Source organism: Barbus barbus (assembly GCF_936440315.1).
Source record: "Barbus barbus genome assembly, chromosome: 3".
NCBI classification, from domain to species: Eukaryota; Metazoa; Chordata; class Actinopteri; order Cypriniformes; family Cyprinidae; genus Barbus; species Barbus barbus.
In genome coordinates this window covers 33,482,859-33,491,895 of record NC_136731.1, presented here as the reverse complement: position 1 = coordinate 33,491,895, position 9,037 = coordinate 33,482,859, and the positions used below count along the sequence as shown (strand labels likewise).

General features: G+C 36.4%; 1 protein-coding gene across 1 annotated transcript; it reads left to right on the top strand.

The window, feature by feature from the left end:
• Window positions 1–5,125: 5,125 nt before the first annotated feature.
• On the top strand, window positions 5,126–9,037 carry LOC306855839 (coiled-coil domain-containing protein 43-like). Its single transcript, XM_079394753.1, has 5 exons — window positions 5,126–5,321; window positions 5,737–5,827; window positions 6,516–6,651; window positions 6,783–6,832; window positions 7,018–9,037. The coding sequence occupies exons 1-5, from the start codon at window positions 5,148–5,150 to the stop codon at window positions 7,203–7,205; spliced, it is 639 nt and encodes a 212-aa protein (XP_079250879.1). The 5' UTR covers window positions 5,126–5,147; the 3' UTR covers window positions 7,206–9,037.

Below are 9,037 nucleotides of genomic sequence, written 5' to 3'. Positions count from 1 at the left end.
AAATTCAGCTTTGCCATCACATGAAAAATGTATCATTTAAATAATTTAAAAATAATTAGGTTAATAACTGAATAATAATAATTATCTTAATAAGATTACATGGATATTAATTGCATTAATTTCCATTACGTTTCAAGTCCTAAAAATCATCACAATTTAAAAATGTCATGATCTTCCTTGAGAAACATAAGAAAGCCAAACCTGAATTCACTAAATCCTTCTCTTCTGTTGTACAAGCATTAGTGGGCAACATCAGCTGAAAAAGCATGCACTGATGCAAACGGCAAAAACCCACCAGAAAATGTACTATAATTGGGGACGCACTAATTCTTATATCTGACACTATTTGGGACGCATAGTATGCAAATTCACTCCCCATCCTCTCTTCCTGAATGACACGATCCATCCTCTCTCCTTGCTCTATTGTTTGTTTGCTATTTTCTCCTCAGAGTGAGGCTCCATTAGACAGGCTCCTCTTGCTGTCAGTGTCTCAGTTTGCAGTTTTGCCGAAAACCAAGTGACGAGCAAAACACAGCTGAAAACAGCCAAAGGAGGGGTCGGCGCAACGATAAGACAAGATGGCCAAACAATGGGAGCCGCTTGCCTTGCTGAGGGAAGACAGCCCTGGAGAATGGAGTGAAACTGAAGATAAGACGCATGCGTCTGAAGAGGACAGAGATAGTGTAGGCCAGAGCTGTCACACTGAGAAAGACAGAAGAAGAAAAGTGATAACCCTTGCTCTGCCGTCCACTCCATATGCCAGAAAATGGCTACATATGTGACCTTCTGCATTTCTATTGTACTGCTGACTGTCCTTTATATAGCCAGAACTTGCACAGCTTACACACAGACACAACTACAAGAAAACGCACACATGCAAATACAAATAAAAAAGGCATAAATCTAAAAACGTTTTGTTAAATATTAAGATGCTTCTGTTGTTGGTGGAAACCAGGGCTAACATGCACAAACAAACAACTATAAACAAATATCTTCTGCATGTTTAAATTAATTAAACATAAGGCTTTTTAGTACATTCTAATGCAAATTTGTAAAAAATAATAAATAATAATACCATTAAAACCAACTTTTACCTAATTTTATTTTCATTAAAAAAATTATTAAATAAGAAAAGTGGGGCTTCTTTTAAACACATTTTTATCCATGTATTCATATTAGTGATCGACGATATAGATTTTTTTTATAACCAATACCGATACCAATTATTTGAATGTTTATGTGCCCGATAACCGATATGCAGAACCGATATTTATTTACTGTTATAATGTAAATAAATGACTGTGTGAAGTAAGTCCATACTTCACTTTTCTTTTTCCTCCTTTCAGTCATCTTAACAAAAAATGTTTTGAGAATTAGCAGTATTTCATGCTAAATTTAATTTTTATATTACAACAATAAAAAACATTTTATTCATAAAAAGCATCAGCAGCAACACTAATATTAGCAGTAAGCAAAATAAATGTGGAATGTCTAATGTTTTCAAATTGAGAAAATAAATAAAGGACAGGAGTCATATCAACCTCATTTTTAACTACAGTTTTAGTCGGTTTATAAGCTGTTTAATAGGCTAAAGAGTGAAGAATAATTCACTAAATAATATTCTCTGGGATATTGGAATATAACAAACATTGTATTTTATTGCATTTCTCAACTGGCATGCTATATTTTTTGTCGTTCTAAATTATGCTGCTGACACCATGGTTTATCTATGCATTTACACAGAACTATACTTGTAGTTGTATTTATTTAGATGCTTATAAATTAAATAATGGTTATATAGTAAGCGCTGAGCATTTCTTGAGCATCAACCCGGTGACTGAATAGCAATATGAAAGCGGCTTCACGAGACTAATGATGAGCATATAGACAACAGAGAGAGAATTAAATTCAGCGCTTTTATGTCCAACATGCGCTCATGTATGGCTGTATTATTTCATTCATGCAAAATGACGTCTTTATTGGGAGAGGACTTGACGGATTATCTACGTGACTCCTACTTCACAAGACTAATAGACCACAGAGAGAGAATTCAATTCAGCGCTTTTATTTCCAACATGTGCTAATTCATGGCTGTGTTATTTAATTCAGGCAAAGTTACATCTTTATTGGGACAGGGCTTGACAGATTATCTTATTTCTTAGAGCCAAGTTGCATAAACTACATATCAGGCATTTATGTAATGCATCTAATTTGTGCATTAATGGCTGTTATGTTAAATAAAAAGTTTACTAACTACAGCAAATCAAGTACCTGTGCACGCCGTTGTTGTTGTCTCGTCTCCCCTCAGACACGCTGCAATGGCGATCCTGTGCGCAATTCTCAAAACACCCACAAGATGCGTTTATCGGTGAATCCGATATTACAAAACCGATATCTGATTATGGTAAAATACTCAAATATCGGGAAAATATCTGTAAATCGATATATCGGTCGATCTCTAATCTATATAAATCGTAATCAGGGCTGAAAAAAAGTACATTTACATTTATGCATTTGGCAGGTGCTTTTGTCCAAAGACATTGCATTTAAAGTACATATTAGATCAGTTCTTGCTTTCAATGGAAAACAAACCCATTGGCGTTGCTAACGCCACACTCTATGAAAGGAAGTTGCAGGACTGCAAAAGTTTTACTTTTAATTTATTTGCACTTTAATTTAATATTTAAGATGAAAAAAAAATTAACAACTAAAATAGAGTAAAGTTCTAGTTAATGAATTCATGAAAGTAATATCTAATCCTACTCATTTATATGAAGCGCCTCCTTTCTTTTTAAAAACTTCCACAAACTTAACCTTTTATCACCTTAAATTATAAAACATTACTGTAATACATTTGAATACTTTTTAAGGACACCCTGAAGACAGTCACGACCACACACGCTGATCACGAAGCGGGCCGGAGGTTTGGGTCACATGCAGATGCGTATAGCCGGGATACTGAGAGAGAGGACACAGTATTGGCCCCAGAGGGGCTTCAGTGATGGGTGGTGGGAGATAGAGATCTTTGAAAGAGAGAGTGTGAGTGTTTGCTTTTGGACCCGAGCATGTAGATGTCCACCCGCATGCTCTGCCACAGCCCCTGGCTCTTGTCGCTTTGTATCAATCTGCGTCCCCTTGATAAAAATAGTGCTTAAAATAGTGGCCCACAGCAACAAGCAACATCATGACCAATGACCCTGGACCCTTATGCCTGGGAATGGCCTTATCAAGCAGTCTCTGTTTCCATCTATACGTTTTACCTTTCCGCTCTCATGTTTTCTCTGTATCAGTCATAAAAATTAAAATCTTATACTTTCGAAGAACCTCAAACATCTTCCAATTAGAAAAAAAAACAAAAAAAACAGAACAGAACATCTTTCCTCTCACAGAGATGGCATGAAAAAGCTTCAGACATCACAACCAGATAGACCATGAACATAATCAAACAGGAAAAACACATGAGCACATCATTTCTTAGTCTAAAATCAAAATACAGAGGCCAAATTCATTACACTGTTCCTTTATGTGTGCAACCTCGTTTGTTTTGAACTTATGCCTTACAGTAATACTGTTGAAGCCTGATGAATTTTACTCACTGGTTAAACCACAGAACAAACACTGATACACAAGGGACTTGTAAACACTAATGGACACTTCAGATACAGTCTCCTGGATTTAACCCTGTAAAGCCTGACATACAGAATAATAAAGCAATTTTTTTAATGCAATATTTGTTGAACCTTCACACAAAATCTAAAGTAAGATGATATGTGTGTTGTTTTGTATCACACATCCGGCTTTTATAGCTCATATGATATAGTGAGAATACAGAGCTTACATTTGAGGAAGGAAAAAACACCTCAATTTTAGTCAGAGGCTCCAACTGAAAAAAAAATAAAAATAGTAATAATGTTGTGCAGATATTATTTATATGGACAAAAAACTTGATAAATTCTGATAGTTTGTCATGTAAATAAGTCATTTTTTATAACAGTAAAGAAGCTTACTTACAGAGTGACAACTGATATTTATATGCAATTTATATACTTCCCAAAAATATGTCTTAAAAAGATAATATTCAAAATCTGGGAGGGGGGTCGGGGGGGGGGGGGGGTGCAAAACATATAATGCAATGCAATACAGTGATTAAGAGATCAACTTTTCTCAACAAAACTGCTGTATCGTACATTTTAACATGATTTTTATGATGAAGTTCTCCTTACATTTACTTAACCTTACATTCACTGCAAAAGGACATGTGTACCGTGCCCTTTTGATTGGACATTTTTTGAATTACACTAAAAGGTCTTTTACTAAAAAAGTATGAACTATCAGTCAGAGGCAAAAGGCAATTAATAGATTGTGTGCAACACGTGTTTCAGCAAAGTTTTGATCATGTTGATATATTAAAGACCTTAGAAATTCATGCATCAAATATGATACCGGCTTGATCTTAAGCATGAACGCGCTTTTACGCAGACCTATGTACATACACAATTTATTAAACATAAACAAACATTCTATAAAATATTTTTGTAGCCCTCTCAGCATATTGATATGATGCATATTCATTTTATTGACCACTGTTTTAAACCTCATTATGATTCCTAAATGAAAAGAAATTAGGTAAAACAATATCAATGCCCACACCAGATGCAAACGTGTTCATCTATTGCTAAAATATAAAAATCACAGTACCTGCATATGCTTTTTTTAAATACAGCAGCATCCAACAGCTCTTTACCTGGATCCGGATGTGCGCCTTAGAATACAGCCTTCAGGAGTAAATAGGCAGGTAATGCCCTCTAGTGGTGAGCTTTGGTTTAAAACTCAACTCTTTGATATCGCGTTGCTGCACAGGACGATTGCATTATGAGAACAATGCATGTTTAAAACATGATGCGCTTAAATTATGAGCATTTAAATATGCTTTTCACACGGTACTCACTTATATGAATATCAAGTTAAATGTAGTCTTCCCGTGTAAATATTACATGTAAACAATGAAATGACTAAGTTCGCAAATTCTATCGCAATGAAAGGATGCGTAAGGTATGGATGTTTCTTTTGAACGTTAGTGTTGCGCATTTGTGTCTGGCATTCTGCGCGGACATCCCGCCTCACTATCAGGACCCAAGCCAGGCAAGATGGCGGCGCCCAACCAAATCGCCGGGGAGTTTGAAAACTGGCTGAACGAGCGGTTAGACTCCCTCGAAGTAGACCGAGAAGTTTACGGAGCATATATACTCGGAGTGCTTCAGGAAGAGGAAAACGATGAAGAGCAAAAGGACGCTCTTCAGGGCATTCTGTCCGCTTTTCTGGTCAGTGCAGGCGCATGCTCGCTCAACTCAGCTGTCAACGAGCGGCTCTGCTGTCAGAAACACTGTAACATTTAACAGTTGTTCTGATAAACTCATAATAAACCCGAAAGACACTTCTGTGTTATTAACTGAATTTCTTTATTGACCCTTCGTTTGAGCAGATAAAGTGTGAAACGTGATCAAACGCCTGTTGCCATTCACCTGTATTATGTTTAATATTACTATTATCGTTTGCTCAAAAGTAATCGAACACAAGCAACTTATTTTCAGATGTTGGAAACTATATTTGAATGTAGGTTTACGTAAGGTGTGTGCAGAGAGATTGGTGAGAAGTCGCTGTAAACATCCAAATACAGTCGTTTGCCTGAACGTTTTAGGCTCGTGTTATTAAACAGAGGTCACTTTATTGTTGTAGGAAGAGGACACTCTTGAGGAGGTTTGCCAGCAGATCTTGAAACAGTGGACTGAGTGCAGGAGGTCTGCAGTGAAGGGTACTCAGGAAGATGGTAAGTGGAGAGCTGAAATTAGAAAAGGTCAATCACAGTGACCAGTCTCGCACTACTGTGAGAGATCAAAATGGACATATTCTGAAAGAAATTGCACTATCCACTACTGTTCAAAAGTGTGTGGTAAAAGAAAATAATACTTTTACATTACACTGATCAAACGTGATTGTAGAGACATTTATAATGTTACAAAAAAAATTCAAATAATTTTTTCAACTATTAAAAAACCCTAAAAATAAAAGGTATCCGTTTCTAAAATACCAAGCACCACAACTGTTTTCAATACGAATGTTTCTTGAGTAAATCATCATAGTAATGGCTGCTGAAAATTCAGCTTTACTGAATACTAATAAATTACATATTAAAACATATATCGGTAAATATTGTAATACTGCTTCACAAACTTCACTGTTTTTTGATCAAATAAATGCAGCCTTGGTGAGCATAAGAGGCATCTTTTCAAAAGAAATGAAACAATTTTACTAAACTGTTGAACAGTGCTGTACGTTAATATTTTTACTTCTCACTTTTTTGTTTGTGTAACAATTCCATAATTTTAGTATAACCTCAAGATTTTCATAATATCCTCTGTATTATTTCACAGTACATTAATGGTGATATAAACATTTTTGTTTTTCAGCCACTGTTTTTGGAAAACTGTATTTTTAATTTTTTTTTCTATTTTCAGCTGAGGTTCAGGCTATTGCCAGTTTGATAGAGAAGCAGGCACAGATTGTGGTCAAACAGAAGGAGGTGTCAAAGGAAGCCAAGAAGAGCAAAGAGGCTCTACTGGCACAGTATGCTAATGTCACAGATGAGGAGGAATATCCTTTTAACACATGTTTTGTAATGTTGTATTTCTATGGCACTTTGTTAAGAACAAAGCATCACTGAGTCTCTCTCAAGGTCAGGGATCAGTTGATTCAGTGTGAAGCAGTTTCTTTAACATTTGTACTGAAGATGAGGAGGAAGAACAAGCTGCAGTGGGGATACCCAGTGACAAATGTATCCTTTTTTTTACACAATCAATCTACAATGTAATAAACACGATCGCTTCAGAAGAAGATCTCTGCTCTGGTTATGTATAGATAGTGTCCAGTACTGTTGTAGGAGCAGATGTAGTATGATCTGCAATGATTATACTAAATATCTGTATCTACATGAACTGTTCCCTTCACTGCCAGCCCCAGCCCTGTTCAAAAACACCAATGTCGAGGAGGTTTTGAACCGCCGCAAACAGCAGCGTGACCAGGCCAGAGAGGACGCACAGAAGAAGAAAGAGCAGGACAAGGTACAACGCGAGAAAGACAAACTGGCCAAGCAGGAGCGCAAGGACAAAGAAAAGAAACGCACACAGAAGGGAGAACGCAAGAGATAGAGAGAAAATACAGAGCAAGAAAACTTTTGTGGACTATACAATACCAAGGTCATTTATCTACAAGAGAAAAATACAATGAGATCTCCGCAAACAGTGTCTCAACTAACAATGTATGCATCCATATCCTGTTTTGGGTCCAATATTGCTTATTGAATGATAGTTGGGCCTATTTAGCTGTTTTCTTGGCTTGTTCCAAAATCACTAACCAGCAAACTGAATGAGAATTGTATCATGACCCGTTCATTTTTTACAGGTGCTGACTGTTGTGCTACTTATTTATAGGTAAATCTCACACAGCCTGTCAATAACATGTTCAGGTTGCATTTCAACCTAAAAATCATAATATTTTGGTTAAAGACCATTTCCCCTAATTGTCATTTCTGTGTTACATGAATATTTAAATTGTAAAGTATAATTGTAATGAAAATAATGTGGCTATGCAAAATATCTTCACAATCCTAAAATGTTTAATTTGTGTGTGTGTGTGTGTGTGTGTGCGCGCGTGCATACAGTTGTACATACACAATATGGACAAAAGTATTAGGACACCCCCTCCTTTAGAACAGACAAAGGGACTTTTTTTTGGAACAAGTCATTGGTGTTTGGTGATGAGTTTCTGCATTTAAAGTCACACCAGAGGTGTTCAGCTGGGATTAGGACTTTCTGCAGACCAGTCAGGTTCTTCCACACTGACTGAATCAAACATTTCTTTTTGAGTCGTGCCTTATACACAGAGGTATTGTCATGTTAGAATAGAAAAGGGTCCTGTCCAAACTGTTGCTATAAAATTAGAAGCACACAATTCCCTAGAATATCATTAAATGCTTAAACATTAAGATTTGTACTCATAGAAATTACTAAAGTAGTCAAACATGTTCATTAGAAGGGGGTGACCCAATACTTCTCACAATATAGTGCATATATACAGGTGCATCTCAAAAAAGTAGAATATTGTGAAAAAGTTCCTTTTTTTTACTTTTCAAAAAGTGAACCTTTCATATATTCTAGATTCATTACACAAAGTAAAACATTTCAAAAGTGTTTTGTTTTAATTTTGATGATTAGAGCTTACAGCTCATGAAAGTAAAAAACACAGTATCTCAAAATATTAGAATATTAAGATCCTAAGATTAATAAAAAAAAAAAAAAAAGGGATTTGCAAAACAGAAAAGTTCAAGTTATTTAAATTGTTCATTTTTGCACTCCATATTTGGTCGGGGCTTTCTCTTGAAAATATCCCATAGATTCCATATGGGGTTCAGGTCAGGCAAGTTGGCTGGCCAATCAAGCACAGTAATATCATGGTTGGCAAACCACTTGGAAGTGGTTTTGGCACTGTGGGCAGGTGCTAAAGTCCTGCTGGAAAAGGAAATCAGCATCTCCATAAAGCTTGTCAGCAGATGGAAGCATAAAGTGCTCCAAAATCTCCTGGTAGACGGCTGCACTGACTTTGGACTTGATAAAACACAGTGGACCAACACCAGCAGATGCCACGGCACGCCAAATCATCGATGACTTCAGAAACTTCACACTGGACTTCAAGCAGCTTGGATTCTGTGCCTCTCCAGTCTTCTGTATTGACAGTATTCTCAAGCTTGCAGTCATCCCTGTTGCTTGTGCACCTTTTCCTACCCAATTTCTTCCTTCCAGTCAACTTTGCATTTAATATGATTTAATACAGCACTTTGTGAAAGGTGGAAGGTGACAATGATTGTCTTCTGGACCATTGCCAAGTTAGCAGTCTTCCCCTTTATTGTGGTTTCAAAGAACAAGAGATACCCATAATTTATACTGTAGAGATGGTCATTTAATGAAACTCAAATATAAATATT

Bases quoted from the DNA above. Each gene is read 5' to 3' on its own strand.
- LOC306855839 (XM_079394753.1), top strand. From the start codon at position 5,148: ATGGCGGCGCCCAACCAAATCGCCGGGGAGTTTGAAAACTGGCTGAAC. The intron at 5,322-5,736 runs GTCAGTGCAGGC...TTATTGTTGTAG, and splicing joins GCATTCTGTCCGCTTTTCTG to GAAGAGGACACTCTTGAGGA. The intron at 6,833-7,017 runs GTATCCTTTTTT...TGCCAGCCCCAG, and splicing joins GGGGATACCCAGTGACAAAT to CCCTGTTCAAAAACACCAAT.